Here is a 17697-nt window from a genome sequence, read left to right as displayed (position 1 = left end):
CCCCGCTTTTGGACGTCAAAACGCCTTTTCCGTGGTTTCAGTAGCGTTTTGTCTCCCCGCGCCCCCATCCGCCTCTTGGGTCCCGGTAGCAGCATCTCTCCGTTCCGAGAGAGCGAGGGTGCAAGGCCGTTTCTAACGGGGACAAGCAGCGCTGGCGTCCAGCACCCACACCGCTGTGTTTCTTTCAGAGGATACGACGGGAAATCTGATCTTCACGTGGGAATAACCAACAGTAACGGTAAAAAGTACTTCGCAGTTGCCTCACAAACTACTGCCCATCTCCCACACCTCGTAGTTGGACTGTATGCCCAGTTCGGCCGTGCCCCCTCCGCCTAAGGTAATCCAAATGTGACGGTGACTTCAGAGCCACCTCTCCTGCTGCGGCAATATCTGGTACCTGTTAGAAATGCAGGCTGCAACATCCAAATACCTGATGCTTTGCTGTCGAAGAACGCGTACTTCCTCAGCGTGCCGCAGGTATCGGAACGGGGAGCTTAGCTGTTCACTACAAAAGAGTATCACGTAACAGTCAAAAAATCTTGAGTCCAAGAACTTCTCTCGCCTTGCAGCAGTGAGCACACTGAGCTTGAAATCAAAGCCGTACACCTCTCCTCATGCTGAGGAGCTGCACAGAATGGAGTTGACAGGTGACTTCTGTTCCTGACACAGGGAAATAAAAAGCTAGGCAGCCTACTTTTTTTGAAGAAGTTTCAGCAAATTTTGACTTAAACACAGCTTTTTCTAATTCTAAGAATACCCCTAATAAAATAATAAAGTTAAGAAAAGCCACATTAAAAATCGTATCAGGTTCTCCTAGAGTAGGCCCATCCTGCAAAATCTCACTTGAGATACTTATTTAATATAAAAATGGTCTAATTTGGGGGTTTAAAAAAGAAGCCTGGTTGTCCTTAAGCTGCTTTTGTTGGCAAAAGACATCTGAAATTACATTGTAAAAATGAGAACAGGTTTTTGGTAAAAGCAGGGACTGAGTTTTCTACTCTGTAGCCACATAAGGCCACTGACGGGAAGCCTAAGAAGGAATGGCAGTATGGGAAACTAGTAGTAGCTTTCATCATTTGAGTAAAACCCAAAAACAAAGGCTACGAGTCCGATTCTCCAGTGCCACCTGACAATCTGTTCCTCTTTATTTTCAGGCGTGGTGTATAATTACAACGAAGAGGGCATTCACAGAGCTGAAACGGGATGGGAACAGTGCATTAGTATCCCACTAGTACAGCCAGACATGTTTGGGCTTCTTCAGCAGTGGGATACGCTCCTAGAGGAGTTTTCTGTGGGAGAGGCCTGGCTTCCTCACAGGTACGTAGTTTAAAAGCTGGACACAATGGGAGTTTTTAGTCTGGGATGGTAAATTGGGCTATTCTGGTTTGGACCCTGCGAGGCTTGTGGTTCATTCAGAGCCTCGCTCCTTTACAACACACATTTCTAACAAACCAAGTCTAAACAACACTATCACTTGAAACTTAGTGGCCTTGCTAAACAGAAAAAAAGAGTATTTTTAAGTAGTAAGTAACAAACTCGTGCTGGAATGTAAAAGCTCTAAAATAAGACATCATTTTAGGGAAGTTTTCTTCAGCAACAAGAATTTTGCATTAAAGAAAAACCCCAGTTCACTGAAACATTACCTCGAAGAGTACACTGCTGGGTACAGCAGTAGGAAAGTCCAGGCGCAACTCTGTAATTATTTCTTCTAGGTTTCCACAGTTTTAGGTGTATTTGCATTTACAGGCTGACCACACTGATGGGATTCTTGCCCAGATCTTGCATCCAGATGACTTCTTTGTTGTCAGTGATCAGAAACAGGAAACGCACCTCATTTCCAGCTGGTTTGTAACATTGCTTTGGATAGTTAAATACAGAAAGACTTCCACACATTTTTAATTAAACCAGTCTGTTCCAACGAGAACGTTCAGTTCTTTATAGCTTTCCTTGCAGTTAATGCCTGATGTCATTACAAGTCACGCAGCCCAGCTAAAACATGCACTGCCACATCACCAAGCCGGCTGATGACAAAGCAGCCTGCTCTCCAGAAAACCAGTCCTTGAACTGTTCACCGGGAACAGTACATGTAACAAACAGCTTGTCTGAGCATAGTTCTGTGTTTAAGTTAATGAATGCAGACGTCATTATATAAAACTCCAGAAAACCAGTCCTTGAACTGTTCACCGGGAACAGTACATGTAACAAACAGCTTGTCTGAGCATAGTTCTGTGTTTAAGTTAATGAATGCAGACGTCATCTTATATAAAAGAAAAAAAACCCCACAACAAATCAAAAGCAGGTTTTAGCAATGTGCATGACTATAAAATTTCAGAGATAAATGTATTACCTCCCTAATACCAGGAGATGAAAGAATTTGACATACAATAGAATTTTTAAACACCTATAGAACTTGTAAAGCCAATAGGATTTGTGTCTCCCTGATACTTTTACAGTTCCCAGTGCCTTAAATTATAACTAAAATTAACTTGATGTCAAAAAAGCATTGGTAGAAGGTGGATAGATGTGTGCATCTCTTCTACAAGCTTTTCTTTGGTTTTCCTCCGTCTGCCACCTCCTGACAAAGTGACCTACTTCTTCCACAAATAGGCCAGTGACCACTAAACTGCTAAAAAAGTGAACTTTTTTTTTTTTAAAGATGTTAAATTAACTCCTCTGTTTATTTTTTTCAATGGGCAGGAACTGCGCTAAACTAATCCTGTAACTCCTTTGGGTTCAGGCCAAGCCTAATTCTAATTTTCTTGATTGCTTTTCATTTACGGGAAGGATGGTCTGTAACAGCAGCAAAGAACAGCGGCCACAGCCATGACCAACAATATCTTGAATTACTGAGAGATACTGGGTTTGCTTGTCAGGATATAGACATGCTTCCCAAAAATGAGATGCTAACTGGAAGACAGGTGGTAAAGAGAAGCATATTACAGAATCTTTTGCATTAGAAATACAAAAAAGAAAAGTTACGTGCTCTGCTTAATCGTGGAACTGATTCAGTAAAGCACTTGTGTACACGTAAGTTACCCAGACATGCTGCGGCGCTCTGCAGACTCAGCCTTGAGCTGGTGAACCCAACATTTTTTTCAGGGTAATTTCCAGATGTTTTGTACTGCACAGTGATGATGGCCACTCCTGGAGTTACTCGTAATTATTTTTCCTTAACAATCATTTTGGTAAAGTAAGTACACTGTAGCAAATTGCTTGCTTACTAAATGGGAGCTCGTAGGTCACTTCAGATACCCTTAACAAACCAGAAGAGCTTTGAAGAAAACGGTGAGCTGTCCTGAACTGGGCTCAGGGTCGCAGGGTTGCTTTTGATACCCGTAGTCCTCAGATCTTGCAGTAACACCTTGTAAATTCCCAGGGCTGACAGGCAAGCCTCACAGAAGATTCCCTGTGGCAACACAGACCACGGAGCCGCTGACAGTACAAGGCAAGGAATGAGTCACAGGGCTAGGAAGAACAAGGGAAAAATGACACAGGATGAGGCAATTACAGAAGAAGCTTGAGGACTGGGCAGATGGCAAACAGGAGTCTGAGCAGGTCTGCATCAAATGCAGTTATACAGGGCCAGGGGAAAAAGCAGCGCTATGTGGTGAGGGAATGGAATAAATTACGGAAGTTGTTAGTGGCCAACATGAAACATTTGGGAGAATCTGAGAAACATTCTGACAGTGAAAAGAACAGGTAAGTGCCATAGGTTCCTAGGTGGGGGCGGGGGCAGAAAAAAGGCAAGAGCATTTTAAATGGCTGCTCCTATTCAGGAGCACACAATTAACATTGCTGCTGCAGAAAGAAGTTTTCAAGATAACAGAGTAACAATATATGGAAGAGCAACGGTTAACAAGGTAAAAGCCAAATAAGTATAAAAAAATAAAACCTCATTTTTGTAAAGTCTGCAGCCCTTTTTTTTTTTCTTTTAAGCTCACAGTTTCTAGTATCCCTGGCTGGAAAGTACAACTTGCGATGGATAGAATATATTTAAGCACCAGCATTAAAGGAAAGTGGCAGTAGTTCTTGGAGAGCATGCGCTTCCTTATTTCACTCAGTAAAATATTCCTCCATGCACAGTAATTAATGGATTAGTGCCAACTCTTACTAACAAGTTATTTTTCCTAGGTATGAAGAACACGACCACAACTGCTACACATATGCACTGGCATTCATTAACAGTGTACTGACCGCACAAGGAAAACGGCAAATGAGTAAAAGTGAATTTACAGAGAAATTTGTGATCCCACAGACAAAGAAAGCTTCCAAATACATTACTCTGCATCAGGAGCTAACAGCTAATGATTTCTACATTGTACCCCTTCCTGATCAAGAAAAACAGTGCTGAAAATGACAAGTTGCTATATTAAAACATCTACAACGTGCAACAGGAAATCTTAAGACTCCAAATCTCAAGGTTTAAGATGCACGATCTACTTAATGTGTTTAAAAACACAATTAACTTTACATGCTAACCTGCACATCATGGAAGGACAAGGAAACTGAACTTGTGCACTTGAATGAAATAGCATACATACAATGTACACGCTACAGAAAATTGCTGTGGGAACTATTCATATGGAAAAATGTTTTCCTATTTACCTTCACTATATGCTCTGTTCTGCCAAGACACTTAATACCAGAAATCATAACTGCTGCGTAATTAAGGGTTTTAACAAATGAACTGTGGTAACTTAAGCTGTAGCAAACCAAAATGGTTTTTACCTGTCACACTTGTTTACTGATGAGTGGAAAAAAAAAAGGGAATTTGTGCTTGCGTGCTGCTGAAATCCAAAGTCCATGATTTGATGCAGATTCACTACATGCAAAGTTATTTTCCTTTACTTTAATTATTAATAAACAGAACAACAAATAAATCCAGCCTCTTTGCCAGATACATTTCTCTTCCAATTCTTTACATTTTGCACATTTATTCCTCAAACCAAGACAAACGCTTAGTATTAAAACATAACATACATTAGTCTGTATCTGTTAGTATCGGTAATAAGCAACAGACTCGGGATTTATCTTGGAGTTAAAACTTCAGAACTTAACAAAAAGAAATTTAAGTTTAAAAAAATTAAAAAGATCCTCCAACAGCACTTCTAGCTGTTGTACATTACACAGCAGTGTATGCTGAGGTCAGAACTGTGCAGTCCATAATTTTGTGCAATTTCACTTTATTTACTTATGTTCTAATTTAAGAAAATAATTTCAACTTTTTTTTCCTTCTACTGATTTCTGCAAAGTAAGCTAGTTTTAGTCTAGATGTAAGTCCTATTTTCTCAAAGATGGAGAAGTAATCATAAATGATTGGGGTTTTGTCCACATCTAGTTTATACTTTTGTATACACAAACTGCATTAACCCTGCCCCCCAATACTCTCTAGCTGCATACACCACACTTTACACACTTCCCCCCCCTTCCATGTTCTTCCACTTCTTGCTAAATTCTAAGTTATAGCTCCTTTAAAAGCATATTAAAAAACCACAAGAGACAACCAGCTTGAGATGAGCAATTCGGCTGCTGTTAGAGGCCTCCTATCCACCCACTCCTAGTGCAAATCAGAATTCTTCAGCTAGGATTTGGCTTACAAACAGAAATTACAGTATGCTATTTCTGAGTGAATGAGAATCCATACTTCATTTAAGTACTGTATTTTAATTGGTAAAATAGAAATACAATGGCAAGTATCAGTGCTATGGTACAACTATCTAATGTAAGTTATTTGATACAATAGTACTGAAACATGAAGTACATCTGCAGCTAGAAATAAAACACCTTGCCACATACAGTCAACACATACATACCTGTCCAGCTTGACAAAGCTATTATGCAATTAACATCTTCATTTTACATCTTTCCAGTAGAAGTCATACTAAATGAAAGCAAAGACTAGAAGATTTTCCACTTTGACTTGTATGTAGTTTCCTGCATTTATGACATGGCTTTACAATCTAAACTGCCTAAGTAAACAAGCCTGTGGGTTTGTGTTTGGTGGGAACAGTCTGAGTTGACAGAATTTTTACCAGCCCTGGAAAACTTCCTGCGACCAGGAGGCAAACCCCCTTTTATAGTGAATGAAAACAGCACAAAGAAAATCCAAAACAGCATCATTGTCACCAGCTATAGTGTTGCCTTACTGTTGCAGCAAATGTGTTCTCTCACAACACAGGAAGGGGGGGAAATAAAAAAATATTAACAGCACGGTGAAGCAAGGAAGCCTGTTGTTCAAACACTAAGATGGATTTCAAATGCCTGAATCTAAAGCAGCAATACTTAAAATGCAGTGTAGTTGACATTTAAACCTCCTGGCTCTACTTGAAAGACAGCTGAATACCTGCTGGGTTGGTTGCTTGGTTTGTTTTCCAAATGTGGCTCAGCAATAGTAAACATCGTATTTCGCAACCTGCAATCTAGGTGATTAAATCTTACAAAAAAGTTAGAAAACAGCAGGCACCTAGCATAGCAAGGCAGAACTGCTCAGCACTGTCCTATACCTCACTCTATACAAAGCGCGGCGGTGCCTCCCAGTCTGTTTTACAACGTATGATAGGCCAGGGCAAAGAGAGCTACAAGTGCACTATGAAAAAAAATGTATAGACTGTTGTAGTTGCTGGGTAAAAGAGGAAAAAAAGCAGTGATGAAACTGAGACATACTTACAAGCTAGGGAGACTGACTTGCTCTCAGCAAATCTTCATTATTTTCTGCACAGTAACCCATCTTCAACAAAAGTAAAGGGCATCAACTTGTGGTCAGGGCATCTTGCTGTCATGGGGCAAGATTAGGCCCTTACTTTCAAGAAGGATTCTTACGCTGCAAATCCCAAGGGAAGAAAGACATCTTACCCAAATGGGGAAAGGTGCCTAACACCTAACTTTGCTGTTAGGTGCTTCGACTCCAGAATTAATTTAAATCCTTGCACATTCTGGGAAGAGTTCCTCAATTCTGAGCACTGCTTGTGAAAATAAGCCACCAAATTCCAGGGTCTAGGCACCTAACAGCAATGTGTTACAATGCTCAATACTGAAACAACCAAATCTCTCCCCAAATCTAAGTTTGTGCAACTTCGTCAAGGCTATGAAGTCAGGTTTTGGGTGAAGAAGAGTGGTACCATAGGTATCCCAAAATGTTATTTGACTTGCTGTAATTACTAGTTTTTAACTAGTTAAAAACCAGCATTAAACTTGAGGACTATCAAGTTTAAGTCCTCATCTCTGAAGAAATGTAGGACCCCCTGCTGAGCTACAAAACGAAGTTAGCCTTACAATTCCCAAGTTCAACCCTGAAGAATCTGTGAGGCACTCCCAGAAACCTGTCTGATCCCTCATTGCTTAGGCTTTCAGGCAGACATTCGGGTGTTGGACTCAGTGGCTCCACAGGCCGTAGTGCCTATTCAGCACTAATGCCTGGACCTGTCACAGTATTAAAAATACCATTACTAATCACTGCAGTCTAGCCACCATTCAAACATACACGTTTGTAAGTTTTAAGGAAACAAACAAGTATTTTGAGTTGGGACACAGCTTTAATTTTTTCCCCTTCATATGCATTATTATAGTTCAGTGATATTTTTCAATACAACATTCTCTCCAGTAAACAGGATATACCTCATTTTAAATAGCATTAATACATACCAACTGAATATGTTGATAGAAACTGTTCTGAGGCAATGGTTCATCGTGGTAAGATCAGGTAAAAAACAACAAGAAGTGGCTTTAAAAAAAAATAAGTTTTTCCTATATAGTCAGTTAAAGTTCATCTTGCTCACTGCGCTCACGGGAAGAAACCCAACGAGTTACAATCAGTTCCTGAAATATAAAACAGCAATTATTATGGGGGGGGAAGCTACAGATAATCAGTGAGGGATGCAGATTAAGCCTTTAGCAAATCGACATACATTATGTGACCACTGAGAAATTTTAGTAGATGACTACATTTGTTCCTGAAGGGAGCTGGTCTCTCATGCATTTTTCTCCCTTCATTTCTAAACATACATTAACCTTACAGTCACCATAGGTATCCCTGTTTCCCCATGCAAATGCTTACGTTCACAGTAGCAGCAACGTTAAAATTTAGATTAGAAGATCTTAAGTCTTTAAAGAGCCTGCAATGCACTTCTCATGCCTTGGGGCACAAAGGAATCTAGTTATTTTATTGCAGCTATGCGTGCAAAACCCAAAGCATGCTAAAGAGCAAGCAACAGTTCAAGGGGGCTCTTACAGTTAGCTGTCCAGCTGCCCCAAGGCAAAGGAGAGAAGTCATTACTCACCTGAACCTTAATTCTTTTCATGCATTCTGGTGTCGACATCTCTTTTTCAGTCATGTCGGAAGGCCTAATCAAATAGCATAACATAAGTTCCTGTTGGTAAACAGAAAACACGAATACATGAATTTCAACTGATTTCTTTCTATACAAGTTTTGGATTAATTAGAAATGGAGATACCAAGTTTCCTACAAGACGTCTTCTGCAAACTGAGTTGGGGAAAGCTGTATAATATGCGTATCTCATTTTCCTTACCAAAGCATAATACTGCTCTAAGATAAACTAGAATTATAACACCACACCTGAGCACCATGGCTACGAGTATGGAAGCACTATGTTAGAGGCTCTATCACAGAGAAAACCTTTTGGAAACTTTCAGTTTCACTGTTCAAAAGAAAATCCTGGTAGATGAAGAGGGCTTTAAAAGCAGAAGTGGCAGGCAGGAAAGAAGTGTCCCTCGGGTCTTTCTTCTGTTCCTCACACAACTTTTAATGTTCCTACAGGTGACAGAACTTTTATAAGCTTCTTCCAGAATTCATCTGGATATTGACAAAGGAAACTTGTTTGCCTACTGGCAACTCAACGTGTTCTTCAACAGACTAGAAACGGATTATCTTTCCAGCCTCACTCCAACTCCCCGTTCTTTGGAACTAAACTGTACATTTATCATTTCAAAGCTATTTTAAAACTAGCATCTTACCTTAGAAGCATTAACAGTTGTTCTGTTCAACCCAGACAAGGACTTCCAGCTGAGTGGTCTGCGAAGAGAACCTTCAAAATTATCATCAACTAATTCAGCAATGACAGAGTAACTGGAAAACAAAGCAGATAGGACAATTCACAGAAAGAAAATTACCACTTTAGGAAGATAATGAAACTTAAGAATTGGAGCCTAAAAATTGGCGTTAAACAATGTGCCAGCATGCAGTAAGCAAGTTGTGAAACTTAAGTCTCTTTCTACTAGGAAAAGAGGAGAAAAGATGAAGTTGTGATATGCTTACTGGCACTTTCCCTCCCCACCCTTCTGCTGATGTTTGTAGCATTCTCTTATGCATACCAGTCTGACATTTATAACCAATTTATTATCTAGGAGTTCAACCTGACTAGCTAACAAATGAAGACAATTATCATCCCTTAGCAGTTTTTTCTCCCAAATTACATAAATTATCTATACCATATATTTTTAAAAGTCAGTATTACTAAAACAAATTACTTTCCTGAGTGCATTCATCATATGAGTGCTAAATATGCTCATTGCAACTTTTAATTTTCAATGTCTTACTACTGTTATATGAATTCAATGAAATTGTTATTTAGTACCTCTGCTAAAAGGATTTTTGCATTCCCAGTATGAATGCATCTGACAAAGTATTTTGAGTGAAGAATATGTGCTTAACCAGTGAAGATATTAAATCTGTATGAGAGAAATTTACTAATTTGAAACTAAGAAATTAGACAGAAACATGAGCTACAAACCTTGCATGATAGAAGGGGGGGCCTTTTCGATACAGCACTGAAATGAAAGAGAAACACCTTAGTTAGATAATCACAGAGTTTTCATCCGAGTTTAATACCTGGGTCCATAAATATTTTCAAACGTTTTGTAAGTTTTAATTACACAAGACAAAACTTCAACACTTTTGAATTCTGCTCAGAGTTAAGTTGTCCCAGCAAATGGAGAGAGAGGGAAGAGACCAAAAGAACGTGGGAGCAGCAGGGTGACTCAGGGCAGGGGAGGGGCAGGTAAAAGATAAGCTAGAAGAGCAGAAGGACAGTTAGCAATTGCCGTGGGAAGAAGTTTAGGATGGAATTTTTCTGCAACAGACTCGTGGTTTTAACACTGTATTCGCAACATAAGTTGAGCCACTGGAGTGCAAGTAAAAGATCGCAATAAGCCATCTAATTTCTGTGCCAAGCAAGCATTTTCCACAAGTTTTAGGAGAGGCACAGGGCACAACTTCTTACATACTACCCACCAGACCCACTAAAAGTTCCTTCTCTATACAAGGTACACATGGCTCATTGCAGCTGGACTGCTGTAACTGAGCGAAATGGTTATGTTTCCTGCCTTCCCTTATAAGCTCTTCATGAGCCTGTAAGAGGGGACTTTTCTTTAACTAGCGCAGCTTTTCTCATACAGCTGGCTAGCATAGACCTTGTCAGGAAAAGGATGAGCAGCACTTTGTTCCGGTGACAACCATGGTTTGCAAGTTATCCATTATAAGCAATTGTAGTAATATCAACTCTAAGAAGGTACTGCCAAAGAACAAGAAGCTAGAGCAGCTCAGGAGTAAGGCAGAACTCCTACTACCCTTAAACCAATCCACTTCCTTTGTCTGGCACAAATCCAAAGGCAGTGATATGCTAAACAACAAATTCAGGCCAGAACACAAATGAACAGTGAACAAACTAGTATCAATTTCACATATACATCAGGTGATCAATAGCAAAACCCCATCCACAACCCAGGGTACTAAGAACACTGATAATGAATTCAGCCAAACCTACACACTGATCTAAAGGACTAACTCAGCACAACCTTGACATGCTCAAATACACAAACCCTGAAATTATAAAACTGCTTCAGTGGTATTAAAACACCTGCTGGTTTGCATGCATACATTAAAAAATATCTCCCTTTATGCACAGTTTCCTGTAACGACAGGCATTACTGTACTGCTTATGTTGGTGTGAGCTGAATGTAGCTTGAATTACTTAGCAAGGGATTATGGACACTATTAATTATTTCTGTAAGATTAAAATCCCTACCATTAACAAATAAGCAAGTCCCTTCCCCCTCCTTCCCCCCCCAAAAAGACATACAGAGAAACAGTCTTAGCAGTAAGTTCAGCAGAAGTTCAGCTTCCATTAAACGGGATGAATAATGAGATGCATGGACTTTGATGTGAATTGGGATCTAGATGCAAACCTGCTATTCCAGAGACTGTCACGTTAACACTGCAGAAGATGTGTTTAGAAGGGGACAGAGAAACTTGGGAAGGGAATTTCAGTGCAATCCTGTATTAATTATTAACCTCATGAAGCAAAACAACAGGCCTTTCGAGCTATCTCTTCAGCTACTGGATATGCGATGTTATTTTCCACTCACATCCTAATTTGATTGCTAACCCATAGTCTAGCCAAAAATGCCTTTTGCCAACTGCAAGTAGCAAAGCCTGCTCCATTCATACAGCTCCTCATTGTTGAATTCATCTTTGGCACTGGAGTCGTCTACTGCCTGAAAAGAAGTCAGTTGCAAATGGTTCCATTTTTTTTTTAACAAAGCTACTCACAGAGATCAGTTCCATACTTCAGTCCGACTTTGGGGACCCAACCCTTACTGCGGAAGTAGTGATACGCCATGTAGGTAGTTTTAAAGTTGGGCTTCACTTCGCTGAAAACTTCCCATAGCTTCAAAATGGTTAGGGGCTCCTAAAAATCACAAAGGCATTAATGTGACTATATTAATATTAAGCACGTATAGAATACTGTGTGTAGTACAGCATAACAGCCAAATATCGAGTATCACAGTCTACTGCAGAGCATGAACTTCAGGCAATAAAATATAGAATCCCTAAATATAAGACAGAAACCTGTTGCTCCATTTAGTGGGTGGGGGTTTTTTTGCATTTCACAATCAGTCCCTTAATGCCCTTGTTTAAAGGAGAACCTGATAAATCTTAAACTAGAAGCATAGGTTTCAATTATTTTGTCATTACATTAACAGTAGCTTGATATACTTATAGATAATGCTTAGAACTCCAAGAAATTTTCCTGTTTCAGGAAAGAGTCTCTATTCACCGTATTATTCCTCCCATACTTGCTCTCCCCATATTTCCTGCCTAAGTTACAACAAAAACGTCTCTCTACAGAAAGACTGTGCTTAACTGTATTTGCCTTGGCAAACATAAAACTTTCAGACCAGCATTTCATAAACAGAAATATCATTACTTATAAGAAAAGCTTCCTAATTACTCTGTTTGGTATTTCTTCCTTCAGAATTAACAGCATAAAATATTGCCATAGTAGGTAAAAACTTCAGACCAAAACATATCCAAACTAATGGTATCCCCAGTAATCCAAAATTAATCCAATCTCTTACCTCACCATAATAAATACTTAAACATCCCAGAGCATACACCAAGAAAAAAGCCTGAAAAAATAAACAGAATAAGTTTAACTGAAAGCTAAACTCTTCCTGTAGTTTATATTCCGTGCAAGAACAAAGGCTCAAATTAATTTATACAAGAATCCTAATGTCATCAGGACAACCAAGTTGCCTGAAAGTTTCCTTTGAGATTTGTCTTCATGACCTTTACATTTCAACAGACACAGCATCACAAAAAAATCTATGCATCTACTGCAGACTCCTGAAGGCACGGTGTTAAAACTAACACACGTGAATATATTTGGAAGCAGCACAATTGAAGCAGGATTTATATAAATGTTATATTCCTGGTATTTCTATACTTAAGTCCTATCACTGGTCTCTTTGTCAGTGGGATTATTCATCTAACACGAATGGGACTGGACCCTACTTTTTTTTTTTTTTAACCATATTCATGTAATTATTGCAGATTATTAAAACCAAGTTGAATGACTAAGACAATCCAAACACTTCAGAGACACAGGAGAACCCTGTACTTTAGAAACAGGTATTAAATTATGTTGGAACATAGACTAATGTTTACTTTTCAGATTAAAAGTAAAACAACTTGTACTGTACTTGAAACATACCTCTTCCAAGCTGAGTTGTAAGTATTCAAAAATCCTAAATGGATTTCTTCTGCATACTAGTTTTTCCTTCTTGACAAGCTGCAAGAAAAGTTTACTATATTACTAAAACTTTAAACTGGAAAAAAAACTGAATTCTGAAAATAGCACTGATGATACGATTTTTCTAAAAAGATTAGGATACTCTTTATCCTTACATTTTCTTGCGCATGAGCGGAGTCATCTCCAGGACATAAGCTACCCTCTTCTTCCTCTTGCACCAATACATATTCTGGAGCACATTCTTTTGACTTGATCATCTCACAAGATCTTTGCTCAGTGCTCTCCTTAGCCTTGCAGCCGCAACGCATATGAAAACCATGCTTCTGGCAAGACGCTTCAGCTATCTCTTCCAAGTCACTTTGTTCCTGTTCCTTAGAGCCACATATGGCCACAGGATCAAACGTTGGATCTCCTTCCAAACAGGCTTTCTTGTAGCCTTCATTCTGATTCTCAGGACTTAGGGCTACTACATTTCCAGTATCTGTAGAAGATTGTCCGGAAATTTCTGTATTTTCTGTATTTGGGCCCATTCTGTTGCAACTATTACCGGTTTGTTCAGCTCCATCCTCTTCCAAAACTGGCAGCTCAAGAGGCTTAGTGTAATTTTCAAGAATTTTGGTAACCGAGCAGTCATCAAATCCTTGCTGTTGCAAAATACTTTTAGCCCACTGAACATGACACTGGTACCTAGTAAACAAATAAAATAAATGAGAAGTTCTAGGGCATTACATCCTTTAATTAACATCTTAAAAACAAGCATCTTAAAAAAAAAAAAAAAAGAAGATTCAGCACAATTCACAAAACAGATCTGAACACACTCCCCAATAACTGCTATGCAAAATACAACATGCACAATGTAAGAGGACTCCAGTCTTCAGGAAACTGCAGACGCTACCGAACATCAAGATTCTGCTACCTTCTTTGGCTTTGTTTTGCCTTTTAAATTTCTGTGGCAACGAACACCGTTACCAAACGTTGCGCAAGAACCATGCATTGGGGACTACTGCTATATAGTTTCAAGAAGCAAGAGCTTCACCAGGCAGAAACTCCCTTCTCTCCTGTGGAAGCCGTAAGCCTGAATTCCCTGCAAAAACATCTTAGTATCAGAGCCTGCATGATTAAAATATGCAACAAGACTTTGCATATAGATCTCTCACACGCTTCATCTATTATACAGCTAACTACAGAGAACAGTATCTTCAAACTCTGTTTTAACTACCTTTGAAACAGCAGTGGCATAGCAAAAACACCAGCGTAAAAATCTTAAGCAAAAAATACCTTCAGTTTTAACCAAAACCCTCACAACCCTGAGAAATAACAATTACCCTATCAGTGAGATAGTAGCTGAAAGCTGTAAATATTTCTAATATTTTTCAATTGATAGAGTTTTTTTAGTGCTCCTTTAATTATTTCTCCTTGGAAGATAACATTAATATCCAGTCAAAAACATTAATCTTCATCCTGTGAAATTTACAGGTAGCCGAGTGCAGCTGTCCTTATTCAAACCTGGACAACTCTAGTACAATATTCTTTATTTCCCCAAACAAAATCCTAACACAGCAATTACAGACCAGGTAATGAAGAACTGCAAAGACAATTAAATGCAAGTTGCATGTGTCAACACAAAGTATAAGTCCCTCTGAAGTCTCATAAGAAAGCTATATAGTTCAGTGCTGTACTTTTCGTCATAAAAAATAGGCTCCTCTTTGTCCTATGATTTAATTACCATATAATTTGCACTTACAGATGTCTACTGAGACAGATCACGATGCACCTTCTGCACCAATGTAATGACACTTTCATTGACGCTCAGCTGTATTTGCTGACACATAAAGCAGTCACAAAGTAGACTAGTAAGAACAACAAGTGTTTCTGCAAGCAGTAATAACTGTAGTAGCAGTAGTAGTAATACTGCTACTGTTTGCCTTACCTAAAGTTGAGGACTGAAGGAGCATAACTTTTAAATTTAAGTAAAATTTTTTAGAGTTATCATAGGATTAAAGCAAACAAAGTAACTAACTTGCACACTCTTCCAGTTAGTTCATATACTATTTAAGAACAAAATAAATACGTGGTCCAACACTGTTTTCTTAAACGTACAAACTAGCAATGTTAATAGACACTTTGAAAAAAAAAGTAAACATTTATGTATTATAAAAGTCCAAGAGCTGCTTCAGCCCACGCAATATTAACTCAATAAGGAATCACGAAAGTTATTTTAAATAGCCTGCCCCAGAAACTTCTTTCTCTTCCTCAGCTGAAGAACAAGTTTATTATGGTTGCTATTATTATGAATTAATTACCCATACTGCTATGCATGCACTCAATCTTGGCTTCTAGTCAGCAGTTAATACATGCAAGCTTACATGAAAAACCACACCGAGTATCACCTACGCTATTTCTACTTTTTCTAACATGGTTCATAAATGAAATACAAAGAAAAGAAATAGAAGCAAGTCATCAGCATGTATACAGCCAACTATCTGAAAACCAGTAAAATAAAACATAAAAGAGAATCATCTGTTTTCTAAAAAAACAAGAATAAAGTAATGTAAATTAACTTACTTTTTTGATGCAATTATAGGCATGTTTATGTTAGCACCTGTATAAAGAAAAATCATACATTGTTTCATCAATATAAAAATGTTTTCATATGATTTTGAGCATTGAGGTAATCCGTGGCCTAATATTTACCCACATTTTCAATCCTCTATGCCATTTTGGTCCAACTTGCATTCAAGAAGGACATAGCAGAACTAGAAAAGGTACAGAGATAACGAAGGTCGAACACCCTGCACAAGTGGAACAACTTAACACACTATTTTTCTCCAGCCTGTAAAAAGGCAGTCTTTCTATAAACAACCAAGAGCAGACCAGATGTAATTGGCTATAAGCAGATTAAAAATGTCACATATCCTTGCCTCATGATTTCATGGACATTAAAATCTACAGATTAAAACCAAGAAAAACCTGAAGGAAGAAAAGTTCAGGGATGATACCTTTACTTACAGACTTCCTAAGCAACAAATCAGTGAAGGCTAGGAGAATGCACTAAGGAGCTACTGACATATGTTTCCTGTTCTTATATTTTTCCTAGGGATCTTGTACTGGCCGTCATCATAGACAAGGTATGGGGGGAAAGAGATCCTTGATCTGACCCAATAGAAAGATTATTTTTCTGTGTGTAATTTATAAATATATATCTTCAATGAGTGAAGAAAAGTGAAAAGTAATATTAGAATGGTGATGGAAGTACAAATGGGCACAATTTACCTTGCCACTTAGTAACCAGTAAAGGATCTGAAATGCTGTACGCTGGTCGACTTCTTGAAAGGATACCTTTTCCAAAATAGCCCTGCGAAGAAAAGGAAAAAGTCCTTACTATATCATCAGACAAAAATGAACTTCTTTCCAAATACAAAATGTTTACTGCCAAGATCAGCTGCAAAAAATAACTGAAATTCTGCAGCATTTAAGCTTTGCCTAAAGCTTGTTTCTTAGCTTCTGATAACTAGTTCAATATTAAACACCTGCACGCAAAGATTTAACCAGTGGAGGGTGTTGGGTCTTCTTCCTCAATTCTAAATATTTGTCAGTCGGCATCTCCAAGCAGACTCTTGAAAGCAGATGCAGAAGAAAACACCTGTGTATCAATGCTGTGACAATGCATAATAGAAAACAAAGAGATGGATAAAGCTACTGCGTAAGAATGGTGGTGAAATGGTACTCAGACATAACAGGCTTAATGTAGCTTATTTTACTCAGGAAGGAATCACTCTGAAGTTAAAAGAATTGTACAAGAATTTATAAAACATTAATATTCCAGCCTCCTGAGCTTTAAAAACAAGAAAATGCTTTTGCAAGGTTGCATAAAATATTGAAAGGAGAAATACACATAACAAACGTGAAGTCTTTGCAGCTGTTTTTTAGCTCACAACATCACTTCATTCCAAAATTTATTTGCTGGGATAAGAATTAAATACTTCTCACATTTGATACGGAATATGTGCTTTCTACTGATCTCAGGAGAGGAGGGAGATATGGAGGATTACTGGAGGCTGAAGGGAAGGAAAGCACAAAGGCAGGCAGATTTTAACAAGTATTATGCTCTACCTATGTCTAAAACACTAAAAATACTGTGCAAACAGGGTACAGCACCTTGTTATAAAGCCGTTCGATATCTTCAGGGTTCCTCACAATAACGTTGTTGTTAATGATTTCAGCCTGGCATATTCTGAAATCCTTCCCACCTACATCCACAGGAAAGGGAGAGTCATATGACTCAAAAACTCTTCTTTTCCTTCTTGGGGGATGAAAAACTGCTTCTGCCATTTCCTAATGTTAACGTTTCATCCTAAAAAGTGGAAACAAAACATTTAATGTTCAGGAGTTAAAGTTCATCCGTTTTCTATGTTTCCGCAATATTCCCTTCCCAATTGCAAATTAGCAAAAATCCTACAGCATAATCCAAGTTTAATTCTGTAACTATTGTGCCAGACAAACATGGGCAGCGATTTGCTAGTGTTATCTGTTAATCTTTTCCTCTTGGGCACTGCAGTATCCCCTGAAGACCAGGTAGGGATAATTCTCAGCCAAGAGTTTATAAAGTAAGCTTAAGATGAAAGGCGAGTACATAAACTGCTGAAAACA

The 17697-nt window shown here is 38.6% G+C and overlaps 2 protein-coding genes across 2 annotated transcripts; one reads left to right on the top strand and one right to left on the bottom strand.

The window, feature by feature from the left end:
* On the top strand, nucleotides 1-4897 carry MKRN2OS (MKRN2 opposite strand; the record flags this gene model as incomplete). Its single annotated transcript, XM_019474089.1, has 3 exons — nucleotides 1-238; nucleotides 1155-1317; nucleotides 4132-4897. Coding segments are annotated over 3 exons (621 nt in total), but the record flags the coding sequence as incomplete, so codon positions are not given.
* A 2621-nt stretch (nucleotides 4898-7518) lies between these two features.
* TSEN2 (tRNA splicing endonuclease subunit 2) lies at nucleotides 7519-17396 on the bottom strand. The gene is made up of 11 exons (XM_009287061.1): nucleotides 17206-17396; nucleotides 16321-16402; nucleotides 15613-15649; nucleotides 13203-13734; nucleotides 13009-13086; nucleotides 12374-12424; nucleotides 11565-11703; nucleotides 9748-9784; nucleotides 8972-9083; nucleotides 8277-8366; nucleotides 7519-7815 (listed from the first exon to the last, which is right to left on the bottom strand). Exons 1-11 carry the CDS (start codon nucleotides 17377-17379, stop codon nucleotides 7756-7758), a joined length of 1392 nt encoding a protein of 463 aa, XP_009285336.1. The 5' UTR covers nucleotides 17380-17396; the 3' UTR covers nucleotides 7519-7755.
* Between the last annotated feature and the right edge of the window lie 301 nt (nucleotides 17397-17697).

Source organism: Aptenodytes forsteri, unplaced genomic scaffold, assembly GCF_000699145.1.
Source record: "Aptenodytes forsteri isolate BGI_AS27 unplaced genomic scaffold, ASM69914v1 Scaffold105, whole genome shotgun sequence".
Classification (NCBI taxonomy): Eukaryota; Metazoa; Chordata; class Aves; order Sphenisciformes; family Spheniscidae; genus Aptenodytes; species Aptenodytes forsteri.
The sequence above is the reverse complement of the archived record's forward strand: the minus strand, read 5'-3'. Positions and strand labels throughout refer to the sequence as shown.

Excerpts from the sequence above, each read along its gene's own strand:
- TSEN2 (XM_009287061.1), bottom strand. The coding sequence starts at position 17,379 with ATGGCAGAAGCAGTTTTTCATCCCCCAAGAAGGAAAAGAAGAGTTTTT. Across the intron at positions 15,650-16,320 it reads ACTGGTTACTAAGTGGCAAG|GTGCTAACATAAACATGCCT; the intron begins GTAAATTGTGCC and ends TTCTTTATACAG. Across the intron at positions 13,087-13,202 it reads CCGCTCATGCGCAAGAAAAT|CTTGTCAAGAAGGAAAAACT; the intron begins GTAAGGATAAAG and ends CTTTTCTTGCAG.